Source organism: Lytechinus variegatus, chromosome 1, assembly GCF_018143015.1.
Source record: "Lytechinus variegatus isolate NC3 chromosome 1, Lvar_3.0, whole genome shotgun sequence".
Taxonomy (NCBI): domain Eukaryota; kingdom Metazoa; phylum Echinodermata; class Echinoidea; order Temnopleuroida; family Toxopneustidae; genus Lytechinus; species Lytechinus variegatus.
This window is the reverse complement of record NC_054740.1, coordinates 65,370,749-65,389,030: the sequence shown is the minus strand read 5'-3', so window position 1 is coordinate 65,389,030 and position 18,282 is coordinate 65,370,749. Positions and strand designations below refer to the sequence as shown.

The 18,282-nt window shown below is 36.9% G+C and overlaps 1 protein-coding gene across 5 annotated transcripts in view; it reads right to left on the bottom strand.

The window, feature by feature from the left end:
* Positions 1–4,928: 4,928 nt before the first annotated feature.
* The window catches only part of LOC121420025 (sodium-driven chloride bicarbonate exchanger-like), a 54,824-nt gene continuing 41,470 nt past the window's right edge, over positions 4,929–18,282 (bottom strand). For 3 of the 5 annotated variants that reach the window (XM_041614566.1, XM_041614569.1, XM_041614551.1), the window contains 16 exons: positions 17,675–17,917; positions 17,356–17,449; positions 17,052–17,196; positions 16,232–16,406; positions 15,555–15,688; positions 14,919–15,131; positions 14,180–14,459; positions 13,593–13,706; positions 13,021–13,179; positions 12,468–12,646; positions 11,902–11,974; positions 11,189–11,257; positions 10,518–10,691; positions 9,708–9,851; positions 8,750–8,925; positions 4,929–7,589 (listed from right to left, as the gene is read on the bottom strand). In XM_041614566.1, coding sequence (XP_041470500.1) covers positions 7,472–7,589; positions 8,750–8,925; positions 9,708–9,851; positions 10,518–10,691; positions 11,189–11,257; positions 11,902–11,974; positions 12,468–12,646; positions 13,021–13,179; positions 13,593–13,706; positions 14,180–14,459; positions 14,919–15,131; positions 15,555–15,688; positions 16,232–16,406; positions 17,052–17,196; positions 17,356–17,449; positions 17,675–17,917 — 2,490 coding nt within the window. In that variant the 3' untranslated portion in view covers positions 4,929–7,471. Of the gene's footprint in view, positions 7,590–8,749; positions 8,926–9,158; positions 9,227–9,707; positions 9,852–10,517; positions 10,692–11,188; positions 11,258–11,901; positions 11,975–12,467; positions 12,647–13,020; positions 13,180–13,592; positions 13,707–14,179; positions 14,460–14,918; positions 15,132–15,554; positions 15,689–16,231; positions 16,407–17,051; positions 17,197–17,355; positions 17,450–17,674; positions 17,918–18,282 lie in introns of all 5 variants that reach the window. The other 2 variants (XM_041614559.1, XM_041614577.1) reach the window with 2 other exon arrangements.

The following is an 18,282-nucleotide window of genomic DNA, read 5'->3' as shown; positions in this document are numbered from 1 at the left end:
TCCATTTTTGTAAAGCTCGCAGAAATCTGTTTGCGCAGAAATGCTCGTTTTCATGCTGTGTCAATGGGAAATGGCGAAATCAAACTTACCCTGCGAAACATTTCTCATACATTTCCCTTGCACTTTTAGTCAATTGAAATAAAAACGGATACATTGAAGCATTTTGTAACAATTTTGCCACCCAAATTGAAATTTCAACACTTAGTAAGCACAACCTTTACCCTATTTTTGCCAGCTGGATCTGTGGACATAACTGAATCTGAACAAAGGTTTATATCAGACATCTCCAGCATTTTTTCACTAAGTTTTTATCATTGAAAGTGGGTTTACATTTCATTTTTAATTCAATACCTGTTTCTCCATACTTTTCCCTAGCTTAGCTGTGATTTACAAAATAAAAATCAAGCTTAAGACATTCCATGTAAATCACAGCTCAGTGTACATGGTGTAAAGCAACTATCGTCACGATTGCCTCGATGTGTGGGGGAGTGGGGTGGGGCGAAATGCACTCTTCGAAGTGTTTTGGTCAAAGAAACAAGTCAAACAAGGTAGAAGATATCTTCAAGTCAATTTTACTAGCTAAATTCCGTGTGTTCTTTATTATTAAGGTCTACTTTTATTCGCATAACTATTTCAAAGTTCTGCGCAAATCATTTTTCACTAACTATTCAAAAGTAAGTGGTGCTCACTCAAGCGGAAATATTTTTCGACAGTTATACCATCATTTGCTTTAATGGATCTGTATCAATGTTAAAATGTGGAAATATCTTCAGGATATTACAATTGTATAATTTTACAGGATTTTTTCAAAGTGAAAACTTTTTTTTGATACGCACTGTATATATATATATATATAGTAACAAAATATGCTGAAGATAAATGGTAATGCTTTCAATGCCAATTACATTGTATATACTTCTGAAGAAGACGGAGGTCCGTCGAAAATTCGAGGAAATAAAAACTATATTGGCATTGAAAGCATTACCATTTATCTTCAGCATATTTTGTTACTATTAGAGAAGCCAATACGTGAAACTTTAAGATATATATATATATATATATATATATATATATATATATCCATTAAACTGTCATTTTTTCAGATCGAAATATAAAGATTTTCAGCTCGCGCTTCGTGCTCGCATCTATTCTTCTTTTAGATACAAATCTTTATATATATATATATATATATATATATATATATATACATGACTCATGAGACACAGACACGTATCTCACCAACAAATTATTGCGAGCGCGAAGCGCGAGCTGATATTTTTAGTATTCAGGAAAAGCGTGCCTGTTTGTAGTAACTCATGAGGATACACATCTCACTACACTGAAAGTACGAGTGTCGAGAGTGAGCTGAAATTTCTTTATATTCTGACCTGAAAAACCTGATATTCTAAGCATTTTTTTGTACCAATGATAAAGATTTTTATCTAAAAGAAGAATAGAATGCGAGCGCGAAGCGCGAGCTGAAAATTTTGATATTTCGATCTGAAAAAATGACAGTTTTATGGACGTTTTTGATAAAGAACAAGATATATATCCAAGAAAGATGATTGCAAATCGAAGCAGGAGTTCTTTTGAGGCTTAGAACTGAAAACGGGACATTTACATTCACCTATTTAATCATGAAAAGTATGGGTTTTTGCTACAATAATGATGCGAACGCGAAGCGCGAGCTGAAAATTTTTATATTCCAATCTGAAAAGCGGACTTTTGAGCACGAGTTTAAATAAAGAACGAGTTATGTATCTCAATCTCGCTTGCTGAACATTACAATCTTGTTTTTTTTAATGCATATCCGGAATTACTGGAGGGGGGGCAAAACGATATGTTTGCCCCCCCCCCCCCAGGATCGACACCTCTGCATCAGAGCCTATAACATCACAAATCCAGACTTGGAAATACCTGTGTATAAATGCGTGGATCAGGGAAAATCACTTTGATTATTTTTTTAAGTACGACTTTAAAAGGTTGAATAATCAGGAGAAGAACCTAAACATTTTCGATAATTTTGTCTTTTTGTTTTCTTTTGTTACAGGGTTTATACATATATACATCTTTCAATCTATGTATTTTAATGTAATTTTGTTCTATGAATTCAAGATAAATCGAGTAACAGTCCATTTACAAAAGAGCTTTTGATACATTTTGTCTTTACGCTGTAATAACTTTTTACTTGATATTCAAAATTGCTACCATACACCCCTGTATGCTCTATTCTGTACAATGTATTTGGGCAAAATATGATTTTCACAAAGGAAAACAATAATGTACATATAATTGTGATTTATGTGTGGCGTATAACTATCTGAAAACATGGTTGCTAACGAAATATTTCATGACTTATGTCATGTATGTGATAAATGCTGTATTTTGACATTCCAAATGGCTGCCATACGTCCCTAACTATATCGTAAACAATTTGAGTGGGTATGTCCTACAAATAATTATGACAAAATTTGGCTGTGCTCGACTATACAAAATGCTTACAATTGTGATGTAAGAGTAAAATATACTGCCTAGCAACATGACTTCTAACGAGATATGTAAATTCATTTTGCCGTGGAGGTGATAAATTACTATATTTTACATTCTTTTGGATTATACCAATTTACGGAAAATGCTCAAAGTTACGTGAGTGGCATCATTCAGATTTGGAGACTCTGCACCTTCGAATTGACAAGTATAACCATTAACAAGACTGTATATATCGAAACACAATGTTTGGTCAATTTTATATAGCCTGCACTCATAAGGGCGCTACGAGAACGACAAGGACGCTGCGAGGAAGCTTACATTACAGATTTTTTTTTAATAAATGCATTGAGTCCTTATTAATGATCTCAGGTTCATATGAACATTCCATGCGCGGCTGTCACATGGGAACAAGTTAAAGTGCAAAGTTTATGTACATGAAAACATTCTTCATATCAGCCATGCCTTGTAACCACCTTTTAATTATGCTGTCATATTTTGACCTCATTGATACTAGAAGTGAGTTTTAATGTTTCTAAAAAGACGCAAAGACCCAATTTCTTCCATTATGGTAAGTAGATTTCAAAGCAAGATATTTCCTAAGCATGCCTTGCATAGCAGGATGAGGAAATTGAATAGACCTGGGGCCCGTTGCATAAAAAAAATGTTATGATAACAAATTTGCAATAACAGTTAAAAGCTACTGAAATCCTTCAGTCTGATTGGCTGATGGTAAATTTTCTATAGAAATTTGGCGTTTGATATTTATAATGAATTTTCATGAAACGGGACCCAGGTGACTAGAATAGCACACCAATGATATGACCGTATTTGTTGCATTTCTACTTTGAATGCACTAGCATGTTGTTATGACAATGTGCTTGGCCAACGGTGAAATACCAGTCGTTAGTGGACGTATTCTTGTTTTTTGTGGATATAATGAAAAGCACAAGTCAAAAGAATAATGCAGACATCGACGATAGTGCTTACATCGTTAGATATTAAATCACCTTGTCACTTTATAGTCCCAATGACCTTCTTCTGATCATGCGCAGAACAGAACTCCGAACTGGCTTCTCACTCCACCCATGCATTCACTATATCATAAATCAGTTTCATTCACATACACGTCATTTCTTTCCAATACGGTATTCAAAAAAAAAAGCTCCAAAGTCAACTCGTCAATGGTGCTAGCGGGATCACAACTAAATATACTTTCATACGATGTAGAGAAGCACAAACGGGTTCTTCTGATCTCAAACTTGATAACTTTGATGATACAAAACTACAGAAATTAGGAAGAAATTTATCTGATCAATCTGCTGAGGTCAACCCATGCCCAGCGCATGCATGTCCTCGTCCACACCGTCTTCCCCGAGTGCTCTATTCTGCATGTTCATTGGAAGGACCTAATTTACATACATATATTTTTGCCCGAGAACTCCTAAACACAAAAGCCTATATATATCCCAGGCTGAATGAAATAAGGCATGCATTTCAGTTAGCTCTGGCCTTAAATATTTTTAGACATTTCTGGCCCTTTCTTCAGGTGTCAATCCTTTTCTGTAATTTTGATGCATGAAATTGTGAAAAGTTCTTTACTCTTGTTTGTATACGTAGGCCTAAAAAAGGCTATACAATGTACCCGTGTGTATTTTATAACCTTTTGATAACTAGTCAAAAATCTATGTGTAATATAATTACCCGAATATTTTATAGAACTATCACTCCATTGATCATGTTGATATTATCCATGTTATCGCGATGTAAATTAATGGATATAAAGTCTCTGTAAATAGTGTTTCGTCGTTCAATGTTTGTCTTTCCTCGTACACAGCATTATCTCAGATTTGTAATAAAAGAATTTTATCCACAATTGTTTCGAAGAGTTTTGAAATGTAGTAATACTTTACGATTCCATTTTTCGTGCACTATAGGCGTGGAGGGGGGGGGGCGATTTTCCCATCCCACCTAGGAGCAAAAAGCAAATGTAATGAATGGAGAAAGTGTGTAAGAAATGTTAAAATATTGTGAGAAGGGCTTTTATGGTCGGTGATAGATGGATGCGGGAGGTGAATGAAAGGGGTGAGAAAGAGGAAAGCAAAAAATTATAAAGTAGTGTGGCATGCAAGGTTAACGAAATAATTTAGTTCGAGAAGATCACCCGACATTTTTCTTATAAAAGTGATTTTAATCTGCTCTATCCTCACACTCTAACGGTCCACCGCCCCCCCCCCCCTCTCTCCCCCTTTTCTATTCTCTCCCACTTCTCACTTTCTCTTTCTCACTCTCTCCCCCCTCTCTATCTCTCATCTTTCCTCTCCCCCTCCCTCTCTCTCTCAGAACTATTTTCCGTTTTTTTTTATCACACGCCTGTCTACATATTCGCATCTCAGACCACAAAAAATCAATTCAAATGCAATACACGTTCAAAACTATTATCGTTTGTCAATGCTTATTTAATTGCTGGAAAAATAAAGACTCACTAATACATGAATACAAGAAGACTATGTTTTTGTTCTCTTATTTTTTTTACTGTAAGCCCGCTTACGATATAATAAGCGCCAACATAACCATTACTCATTGTATTTCTTATTATTCCGAAACTCCATAGCCAAAATAATCCACTTGCAAGATAGAAATGTAACTTTTGTATAGTTTTGAAATTATGTTACAACAATTCAACATGCATAAACTGTCACAATATAGCATATGAAGATGCGAGGATGTGTTCTCAAATTGTAAACGAATAAAGAAACTAAATCCCATTTGGACTCTCGATATTCGAATCAAATGACCCCCCCCCCCCCGAGCTCCTGCTCCCCACTCCTTCCCCATCCATGCCCCTTCACTTTTTTCAATACGCCATAAATTGCTCTCTTATATGATACAAACATTTTGTTCGCAAACGTATGAATGAAAATCTCTGTACAATTCTTCATTCACTATTTTTTAAAGTCTCTTCATGTCCATTAACCTCTTTCAATGCCAACATCAATTTAGTTACAGTCAGGATACACTGAGCGATGAAACATAGTCATCACATAAAATAAGATATCTTTGAGCATTCAAATAGTAATAGAAAAACATAGATTACGATTGCATAAACATGTATATATATAACCTTTAAGTTGACGCAAGAAGACAAAATATGATTTCATCTAATCAGCGGTCTACCATATTTCTAAAATTCCACGAATACCACCGAAATTTATATAATTTTGTGTATCATCTCAAAGTGTATATACTACAATATACGTGAATAAAAGGAGCAAAAGCTTTCGTTAGTTCGAATGACTTTAAAATGATACTCCTGGGGGACCAAGTAGTCTAATTGATCATTTAGATCGTGTTTAATAATATTATGTCTACCAAATGCTTGAATTTATCACATTCATAGATGAAAGTAACACCGTACAAGTAAATATAACACAAAGGTTAAAGGCAGAAATTGTATATATTTTTTTTGAAAATATACAGTGTAATATTCAAATTCACTTTACAAATTACGATTTTCGGTATAAATTTGAGACAGAAATATACCAAAGGCTACTGATTTCTATAATTCAAATCAGATAGTTTTAAGAATTTCAAAAGCAATAAGTTAAAAACCTTCAATCGTGAATAAGAAAACTACGATATCACTTTGTACAAATTTAATATTCGGCATTTATCAACCTAATGAATTACAACTGCTTTGAAGTGCACGATTCATTGAATCAAATTTATGATTCAATTTAGGTAGATTGCAGCACAGATTATTCAAAATATTGCAAATATATATTCACCATTGGTTCTAACCATCCAAATATCACTCTGGATGATTAATCTTATAAGTATCAAAATATCGAGAAATCAGTTATCCATAGGATTAAAAATATCAATAAAATCAGAAAGACGTGGTATTTTTTTCAGTTACACATTTACGATAAACGATTATTGAATAAAATATACAAATGTATCATTGCGTTCATTACTAAAATTCATTTCGAAATTGCTTTGAAAATTTATTCAAGATTGCTTTGAAAGACTGATCAGAAGAAAGACTTAAAAACGCACAGATGCATAGGAATTCATTAACATTTCTTTCTGAGTTGATAGCTGGCTAAGCATAAATCATGAATACCATTAGATTTGTGATTTTTGAATATGTGAAATTACATTTTTTACGGAATTATCCGCAAAGGCAAAGCACACACCATAATCCAATTTCATGTCAAATACTTAGCATTTTATTATGGAAGTAGACACACCCTCTCCTAATTCTGTTCGGTTCTTCAGTATTTCTATTTTTAAAAGGAGATGAATGTATTTTCACACACACGCGTGCAAATGAATACAAAATGAATACTTTTTACCGCGGAAGACTGTTAGAAATTTGTGAAATCTACAAGATTTTTAAATCACAAAACACGTGATCCTACATTTCAAGAATTTAATCTATAAATCTGGAAGACGGTTATATATATCACCCCCTCCATAATATAAAAATCAAGAAATTCTGTATGAAGATAATCACATGTTTTTGTAATATTTACATTTGTAATCTATGTTGGAGAATTCTCATCAAGTGATTGCTAAGGTAGAATCGAACAATAAGCCTTCTCTTTATTTTTATAGCTCCTCTTGAATTTCCATCATTATATAGGCCAACTGAAGATTTCGGTGCAATTTCTATGACGCACATGCGCACAAGTGTTTTGACGAGATATACGCGTTACAAGAAGTAGTGTGGCAAATTTAAACTTGTTTACATCACCTGTAAACTGCATGCTACCCTCTGATTACGTCACCATGTGAGGGCAACATAAGGTCTCAATCAACCAAATATATCCAACATATTGGACTAGATTCTACCATCGTATTGTAAAATTGAATTGAACCAGTAGGAACGCTAGGTCGGTTTCGAAGACCATTTTGAAATCTCCCGAAATTTAGTTGATTGTTACGTCATAAAATTGACGGCCTTTTCGCGTTCTTTCTTTTAAAAACGCGTATCGTCCATATCGGCCTGAACGCCGAAACTTGAGGTACCGCTTGGGAGTTCGATTCCTTCTTCTGCGTTTGCTTCGACGTCCTTGATTGTTTTAGACGCAGCACGGCTGTAAATAAATATGATAGCATAGGGTGCAAACAAATGATTAGTTTAATTCGCCTTATTTAACCTAATACAGCCGCTACATCATGCACAATAAAAACCTCTATTATACCTAAAAAAGATTGCTCATTGCCGATGATTTTGATTTATAGGCGTTCATAAAATATGATCGACTTCTTCCGGTAAATGAATTTATATTACAAGATATAAATACAGTAGGGTCTATCTATGGTTAACTTATTGAAGCCAAAATGATAAATATTGCATTTTAAGATATACTACAATATGGAGATATCCGAGACTCTAAAGGCACTCGATTTCCCATTACATGTACAATGCCGGAATGGAAATGCAAATAATTTTTCATCCAGAACTTTACTACTTTATGTCACATACTACAATACCAAGCAAGATTTAAATATGGTATTCTATGTTAGAAAGTAAAACACATCATACAAGTTCTCTTTTTTAATGAAATATCGGGGGCGTTTCATGAAAAGATTTGTAAGTGGTTTTCATTGACTTGTGCGCTCTCATCCAATCAGATACAAGGATTTGCGACCAAACTACTATATATGAAACACTCCCAGGCTCGTGCAAGTGACCGTAATCAATACAACGTTCTATCAACATGCTACAAAACTAATTGACAGATAAGCAAGCGAAATAATTATACTTAAGGAATTATTTTCCAACGAAGCATGCAAATAAAGAACATAAAAGGTGACAAAAATGAAACATGTAAAGTGTAAAACAAGAAGATATGAACGCAACTATTTCAGTAATTGAGCTCGAAACATATTAATCGCTTGTTGAATTTATTATGTGTTATTTAAGTTTTGACTCTATGGAATATTTGGTGCATTCTTTGGATTGTGCAAACATATCACAAACATAAACCACGAATTAATAATCATGAACAATTAGTATATCAGTAAATTAATTCACTGGGTTTCTAGCTTAAGACAGTTTTTGACCATGGTTAGATTTCGCGAGGATTAAAATGGTGACACAAGGTTAGAGTTCATGCGGGTCAGAGTTGATATGATAATACTTCCGGGTCGCAGTCATCTGTACATGCGGGGTCCTCATTCCATCATGCAAGGAAGATATTAGAGTCTATCTTCCTGTGATTCTATGTTAACTTCTTCAATTCTATCGTACCGGTTGCGGACAGTGGGGAGGGGCGATCCGCTGAGCTTGCTGAGCGCCTTGGCGTTCTCGATTTCAGAGTTCATTTCCGAGTCACGTGGGGTGTACGTCACCTTCTCAGCGGGCACAGTCAAGGTCTGACCACTCTCCAGTGCGATGGTGAGTGTACCTGTGCGAGCACGGGTCACCTGTGATTTCAAATAAACACATTGCACACGACACCAAAACGACGATGTTAGAAATGGATATTAGTATTTCCACACAATAACAACAACAACAACACAACATGAAAGTTCTACGTGTCAATGAGTCCGAAGATGACATCCCCAACACATAAAACAATGACGGTTGTGGAGAAATATCTATGACTATTGACTTGAATACAACAGGATTCACAATTTTTCTTTGAGGGGGTACTTACTTTATGACATAACTGTCGATATGCTTCAAGTGGCTTCTTAGAAAACCTTTAAAATGATTACAGAATTTCTGTTGTTTGGGTTTTGGGGGATGGTAATGATAGAGCAATTAAAATTGTATTAATCATAATTATGAAAGAAAAACACTATTTACTGGATAAACATTACTTCTATGCGTCGAACCTTCCGAAAACTATTTATATTTCTTTTTCGGGAACAAAGTCAATGAAATAACAACCCATTCATCAATATTAGAAGGGTCATGTATAAATGGAAAAGACACGAATATGTTCAGCGTAGATTCTTTGAAACTATCTATTTGAGTACGTATTATTATTTAAAGTAATTCTTGTCAACTTAACGGACATTATCATTTGGAAGAAAAGCATGGCTAAAAGAACAGTATCGGGTGAGTATAGTGGGACTCTGAAAACAAAATGAAAATTGGGGTTCTGAAGAGCGAGAGGAAGAAAATAAGGAAAAGGCATAAGAAGGGAGGATCAAGAAAGAAGAAAATGGTCTAAAGTACGAGATCGAGTCACGTGACTAACCTGCTCGCGTTCCTCCTCCAAAATCTTTTCCTCGTCGTCCTTGGCGCGCTTTTGACTTTCAGGTATGACGTCATCCAATACGTTCAACTCGTACTGAGTGAACACGAATTCCATGAGTTTACGGACGAAGACAACAGCCAACACCTGGAATAAGAGAACGAAACACATCTTTATCGTGCTCAAAATATAGGATACCCACGTTTTTGGGACGGAACCATGAAAGACGATAGGTCTATTTTTACTCAAAGAATAAGGGGAATCAATGTGAACATGCTTCATGAATCATTACACCTCGTTCGCGATAATTACATAGCCTAGGCCAAAGGACATGCAATGATTGGTTGCTTGGTTATTCCATGGGGCACCGTGTCCCCGGAATTGACTGATTACTGTTATGTTGAGTAAATTCCCCACTCAAGGTATGGTGGAGTTTATTAACGTAAGTAGAATATCAATTCAATTTAACTTCTTATTGCCTACATAAATTAAAGCAAACAAATCTTCGCCACATTTCATTGAAATTCCCGGCATAAATTATCACCTTTTTTCAAAATTGTTGTGTTTTTGTGGTTAAGGCCTCCAGAGAGCAATGGAGCATTCCAAGAAACAAAGTGGTCAGTGATTGTCACTGGCAACTGTTGCAAGCTACGGAAATCCTTGCACCTGATTGGCTCAGAGCAAATTGGTCAGTAAAAGTCACCGACTATATGGTTCATGAAACAACCCCGTCTGTCAAGCCTCAGTAAAAAAAGCTGCGTCAACTGGTTGACGACGATGTCGACGACGGTAACAATGACGATGTTAACCTACCATGAGAGGGAAGACGATTGATGCCTTTGATGTCTTGATGAGCCAGAGCAGAACAAGACACGTCAGCTGGACCAGGGTAAAGAGGTGAACCCTCCATAGCTTCACGTGGCGAAGGTAGACATAGTCGGGTTGATGTTTGGCCGGGATCAGGTACAACATGATACGGTCCACGAACTGAGAAAGATAATGTACAAAAACAAACATTAAGTTTATTTAATCTAACGGTACATTGTTGGAGACTTACATTCAGTATTCAAAATTTAGCCTAAATCCCAGAAATTCGTTCATTTGCATTCGGTTGCAAACCCAACTTTCTCGGAAGTTTATTGAAAGGCCCAACAAAAGTTTGCATTACATCTCATCCATCATCTTAAAACCTTTATACATTGCCTTCTTAGGTCTTTTTTCCACATAAAAATAGGATTATAGATACAAATTGATTATTATGATACAGGCCTACTCTTTCATTGAGCTGACAATTAATTAAAATTTTGTCAATCTATATTCTTTCGGTTTACTTAAAGTTTTCTCATATTGCATCCAAAGTCTGACTCAGTCAGGCCATAATCCTTCACCCATTGTCCATATTTCCATAAAGAGTGATGTACCCAGAGGGGAGGGGGATCCCGAAAAGAGGGGAAATCCCCAAAGAGAGAAATCAACAGACATACCTGAACTCCACGCAGTGATGAGATACCCATGTACAAGAAAACACCAAAGAGAACAGGCATGGGGATGAACTGGGGGAAAAGAAAAAAAAACGATGTTAGATTACGAATTTTAACAAAACTTAAATGGCTTTAATCACATCGCAGAGATCATTTCTACTGTATGTAGCATGTTTTCCATACGTCCGGATTTTTTAAAGGCTTTGGTTAAAGTGTGAATATACTGAATTGTCATTTTTGCATTTGTGTACGTTACTTTATTTGCATAAGACAATAATCTATCAACATTGGAAACTATATAGGATGTTGCATTGTACATCCAAGTGGGAGATTTGGCCATGATTTGATTGAGTACTACCTTGTCTTACACTCAAAGAAAGGATCCTTTATTGTGAGGAGTTTATTTTTGAATGGCTGTAAACATGAAAGATAATTACCTGTGTAAAGGGGATTGGACTCTGACTACATTGAACTTTCTGTCATATGCCTATGTAGGGCCTACATTTTTTAAAATGAAATTGATGATATTACAGTCACACATACCTTGAAAGTGTCTGAACGAATTTGACATTTTTTTTCTTTGTCCTTGGTAGACTCCCCCCTCCCCCCGAAAAAAAAACAAACACATCAAATTTAATTATTTTTCTATTAAGAACTCTGCAGTGTTAACCAAAGTCTTTAGTAATATAAATTCCAGGAAAAATAAGGGTCCATACCTTAAGAACTGAAGTTAGCAGACTGGATACACCTATCAAAGCAAACACCAGGATACCGGTAACACGTTGCTCCCTACGGAATTAAATTAGAACAGTCAAATCTGTCAGACTGATGGGCTATAAAAGTTGACCCTGATGATAATTAGTTTTTATAAAAGCAGAAAAAATTCATATGATGAATATAAATATTGTTCTTGTAGTAGGGGGGTGAAAGGATGTTTTATGATATATCCACCGCATAAATACAATCACTTTCAAATTTGTGAGAAATTCCATTTTGGCGAACTTATATCTAACGACATTTTGAAAAGCTCGAATATTCACAACTCCTTTCTCCTTTGACAGATTTTTGACAGATAGCGTGCATTAGGCCTAATATTCCTACTGGATTGTATTGTGCATCTTTATAGAAATTTTCACTGCAAAAGACTTAAAAACACTCTAAAAAGATTAACGCCTCACTCCAAATAAAAAATAGCCCGTCATTTCACTCCAAGAGTAATGAGGAACCAGAGGAGATGTTGTATTGAGAAAATTCTTGGGGTGAAACTGGTCCCAGATCATACCTGCAGCCTTCGACCTTGGGAGGCTCTCCGGGGATGGTGGTCTCCGACATGACACGCAAGCTGTCGACGTGGTTGATAGAGAGAACGGTAGCGGCGACGAACCACGGCATACCGAGCACAGACATAACGAAAAGGAGAATGGCGATGACGAGGAGATCCAGATGGTAGCCGAATCCTTTCTGTAATGTCAAGAACGTCGATGAAAAACTTCAGATTTATTTTAAAAGAATTACAAAATTTTTATCTTTTATCCTTTTGTTAATTTGATGAACAGTTGCATTAAATAATCAACCGTTCTGTACGTCCGACCTTTATTTCCCGCCATTCTTACTTCACTTCGTACAGTTCTCGTGTCAAGCATTATAACATTTCATATAAACTAAAACAAAACATTTAGGGGCTGGACGTTGCCCTGTTAATATCTTGGGATCTATTCGGCATGGTATTTTAATGCTGATTATGATTGAAATTCATTTTCAGTATTTCAAATTTGTAATATATAGAATTGTCGACTTTGTAATTAAGAAAATAGTAATTAGCAGCAATTAATTACCTTGAGTTTATTTTCGCGACGGTTGACAATGACGGCCGTGATCTGTTGGTCCATGAAGATGAGGATGGAGCAGAGAAGGGCCGGGACGATGGCGGCGAAGTAAGTCCACCAGGGGTTGTTGAAGAGTGGGATCACCCATCCACGGTCTGGGCGAGTAGGCTAAACAAGGATAAACAGAATAAATGAATACTTGTAATTAAAGTGTAAAGGCAATACGGCACGTGTATGAAAGTCGTTGGGTATCTACTTTAGTATTAATGCCGTTTCTCGACAAATTTTTGGCTCGTGTTTGTCAAAATGCTTATTTAATGAGCATGAACAAAAATGCACGGACAAAAAATTATTTATTGAAGAGTAATAAGGCAGTGAAAATCGTTGCATTTTATTAACAAAAAGGAAGACGGAATGTGTGATATTCACACAACTTTTTGCAATCCTCGTAAACGTCATCAACAAATAGAAACGTTGGGAGTCGATCGAACGTGATAAAGGACATATGACATTTAACGCTCTCCTTTATTATGTGCGACATTAAAATAACCCGATGAAAGAAAGAAACTATTAATACATACCCTGAATGTGTCTGGTACGGTGAGCTTAGGAGTCGGGATGCCCACCCAGATATCAATTCCAGTCATGGCCAAGAAAGCCATGAACACACCGAAATCACTGATGATGTAACGGACCTGTGCATGATAAATAGACAAAGTCAATCAAGACATTGTCATGTGGTACTTCTTTTAATGAAATTGATGAATGCAGTGACATTGTCAAATGTTTACTTGAACGGGTTGGCATAATACTTTGATTTACAACTATCTCTATCATATTGATCTAAACAACCTATGTTAGTATTAATCGCATATATTTTGTTGGTGATAAGCACATGTGATCAGTCGCCTCAAACCAAGAATTAGTCGACAGGGAAGTTTCTTTGTAAATAGCCAAAATAGTAATTTGGTCTTTAGAAAGCATTCCCCTAGATATATCTATCATATATTTATGAACTGTTTATGAAAAAGAGATAAATGAATGGAATTGGGGGGGGGGGGGTCGAAAATGTAATATTCCAAAGACATTTTCAGAGTGAGTGTTGTATGTTTTACAAAGGCCCAACATAGACAGGACGGTAGCAGGCCCCAAGCGTGATTTTACTTACCTTGGTTGGGAAGAAGTTGCTATTGCGGAAGTTCTTGAGAGCATAGGCGAGGACAAAGGTGCCAAAGAAAAGCGCGCAGGAGAACAGGAAGACATCGGGGACGGGCTCGTGGTGGGTTTCACAGTCTCCGGTCAGGGTTCCGTTGACGGCTTTACAGTCTTCTTCGGTCACCTCTGTCCAGTTGTAGTGAGTCGGGTCGATGGTCTCGTTCTGGTACTCGCACATGCATTCCGTCACGTTCATGGCGTGCTCGTCGAAGTACTCACCGATCTTCACATTACTGAGGAATACAAAAATGCATAAGGTGAGAAGACGCCATTCTTGTTCGTATACGAGAAAGTAGATGTTTGTCAACGGTTAAAACACGAAAGAAAAGAGTTTTCATCAACAATTGAAAAATATTGATTGAAGAGTAAAGAAATGTAACAATTGATATTGTTAGATTTTTCTAATTTTTATACTTTTATAACACCTTCAAAGACATGATTGAATTTAGTTAATTTAATTAATGTTTCATCGTTTCATCAACCAATTACGCGCGTCCTATGTTTTGATATGCAACAATTAAATGTACTGTGGGAGTTGCCGTGATGCGAAAATTAGAATAGTCTTTAGGCCCATTGAGTCGAAAGAGCAGGGTTTTAGGTCTGCATGAGCACTCATCCAACAAAAGGCCCTGGGAAAATGGCCCAGGGATTGTTTTAATGAACTTCATTTTAAAAGAAGTTGACCGACTCACGTCTTGATCGGGTACTCGTGACTGATCTCGAACAGGTTCTCAAAGGCTTCTACGATGAAGATGAACGAGATGAGAGACGAGAAAGCCTCTTCCGTGAACCTGGTGAAGTATCGAACCAAGGCACTGGCATCCGTAGCCACCAAGATGATGCAGATCACACAAGTCCAAAATCCGATCCAAACACGGAATGAGATATAATCAATTCCAAACGACCTGCAAGGGAATAAGATCATGCATTCGTTAATTTTCCAATTACCAATAATCATAGGCAGCTATTTCGTGAGTCTTTGCCCATTTGCTGGGTGACGAGAGAACCATCTCCCGTTAGCGCCTATAAGAATTCGAAAAATCGAGGGGAGCACGTCCGCCCCCCTCTCACTCTGGGATCATCAAGGTCAGTAATACTTTGACAAATCTCAAATAATTGCAGTAACAGCCAGGCTGTAGTAGGTCATTTGGCGAGCTTATTGTTGGTGCCATATTAGTGTCATTATTGTTCCTAGGTTTGGTTGAGCGCCCCGAGCTCCAAACTTACTGAGAATATTAGTTGATATATAACCCAGTTGATTTGAATCAAACACCACTCTTGACAATTACTCAGACCATCAAGTTGAACACATTAAGCTGCCCACTTACCCACAAAGTTGGAACATGATGGTCTCAAAGATGAGGATAGGCCCCGTACTACCGATAATCGTAAGAGGTTGACCAGAGAAAAGATGGTACGCAACTCCACAGATGGCAGCTCCAATCAAACTCTCAAAAGCAGCCTGTTATCGGTTGGAATGAAAAAGTACATGATAATAGTCTGTGGTGGTGGTGATGTTTATGGTGATGATGACGACAATGATGGTGGTGGTGTTGATGACGATGATGATAATGATGGTGGTGGTGGTGATAGCGATGATGACAACGACGATGACGACGATGATGATGATGATATAGATGATGATGATGATGATGATAATAACGAAGATGATGATGTTAATGACGATGAAAACAAATCAACATGATCAATGATGACAAAGATGATGATCAAATCATAATGATAATGATGTTAATGACCAAGTCAAACTTGCAAAAAGACGTACCATTTTTTAAATTAATGTATCAAAACTTATATATTTCAACATGCACATCTTACTATTATTCCACCAAGCCGAATATTTCACTTGTTACGTAGGACAACTTTCCATATGAAATGTCATACATTCCCTCTTAAAACGAAAACATCGACCCATCTCGAAACTTCAGAAAGAGTTTGAGGTATACACCGGAAGTTCAGAGCCCGTTGGACTTGCTGGTATACTTACAATGTAGTCATCCGTGGCATCACCAAGCAAACCACCGAATGTGATGATGGGGGTGATACAGGCGATGTACATGAAAACAAAGGATGCCAAGCATTGGATGTTGAGGGCGTGGTAGTATTCGCTCCAATAGAACGGTGCTTTCTTCTTGATGTCTTGGATTAAACCACCGAATAATCTGAAATAATAATCAGAAATATCTACCATGTAATTCCTTGCATCTCAAGATGTAGCATTTCGCTGCATTTAGAACACTATTAATTAGTGCAAAGAAATGTTTAAATGCCATCCGGGCCTATCATTCTGGAGACAACCATTCCTCCCGAAGCCAACGAGTGATTTATTCTCTCGTGATTTCATTTTGTGACTCTGGCCTATCTTACGATCAGCTTTACAGCTTTATGAAAACCGGTGGGTGTTTCATAAAGCTATTCGTAAAGTTGAAAATGACCTTACGCATGACTGGAACATGTTCTTACAGGTGCTAAGTTTGCTACACAGAAATATAAAATTTAGCACAAGAAGACGTGGGTGTTTCATAAAGCTGATCGTAAGCTAAGAGCGACTGTAAAAACGACTGATGAACCTTTCTTGTGGTAAATGGTACACACCAACATGTTCATTGGCATTGGTTTAGCGCGTAAGAAAGGTTCACCAGTCGTTCTTAAAGTCGCTCTTAACTCCCGAACAGAATTATGAAACACTCCCCTGGGTCACCAGTCGTTCGTGAAGTCATTTTTAAATTACAAACAGTTTCATGACACACCCAGCTGTCCTCTGAACTCTACTTTATCGTAAATGGTTCGCTAATCCGACAACTAACCTTCCTGTTCTGGCAAGATCAAATTTGTCATCATCTTCTTCCTTGATTGCGTCACTGGGATGGATGAAGTGCTGAGATTGTCTTCTCATTTCAGATGATAGCGTCTGCTTGGGGGGTTCGATACGGATATTAGGATCCCACGTACCTAATTAAAAATTATTTCATTTATTAGTTTTTGTTTGAAGTTTCATTTAATCAGGTTGTCTCGTTTGTCTGGGTGTTTCAAATATTATTATTACTATAATTATTATCGCTATTATTATTTTGATTATCATTGATTAATTAGTTAATTGATTTGACTCACCTGGGGGTAGTACAGTGACCTGTTCTAAGAACTCATCAAGACCGGCTAATAGATCTTCCCTATCTCTTGCTTTGTAAGCTACTTCGTGGAAGACCTGTATTAAAGAAGACATTCAAATAATAACATTTTGTTCGATCATTTCATATCTACTGCAGATAGTATCAGGTTTTCAAATTCAACTCAAGAATTGGAAATAACCAATCAAGATCATTGTCGCATTTACACATTGTTCATGGCACCAGTTTTTACCCAATCAGATTCATTGTTCGAAAATCTGTATGTTTCGGGGTCTTTAAATTTCATTTTAATGATAACTTACATCGTCTGTCATAAGGGTTGCCATGCAACGGCCGATTTCACGGTATTTCTTCTTATCCTCTGTAGGGGGTCCTAACAGGAGGAAGACGAAGCGGGTCGGGATGGGCACCTCGGTGATCTCGGAGAGGATTTTACCCTCGGCAAGGCGGATGAAGGCGACCATGGGCTTCTCAACGAAGTCGACCTCGCCCACGAGTACATTGGAGGCCTCGGCACCGGCCGGGATCTTTCGAAGGAATTTGGCCTGGACGGAGAACAAAAGGAAATAATGCTTCTGTCATATTTAGTTTACGACGACCCAGCAACCCCCAAGAATTATCGTATTATCCATATCGTACATCTTCCTACATAGACACAAACTATAATAATGCGAATATAGTACGATTTAGCGGGCTTTTTTCATGCAGTACGATTTTGTTCAGTGTTTCACAAGACGTAACCGACAAGCCATCCCAGTCATGGAATTCAGCATTAATGAAAGAGGAGCAAGATCTCGAAGTTGTAAGGTAATCGGTTGTGTTTTAGCTCTTTTAAGAGCGTATTGAAACGCTATTGTGAATTTGAAGGGTTCTCAGTCAAAAACATCATAATTTTGTCATATCATTAGAT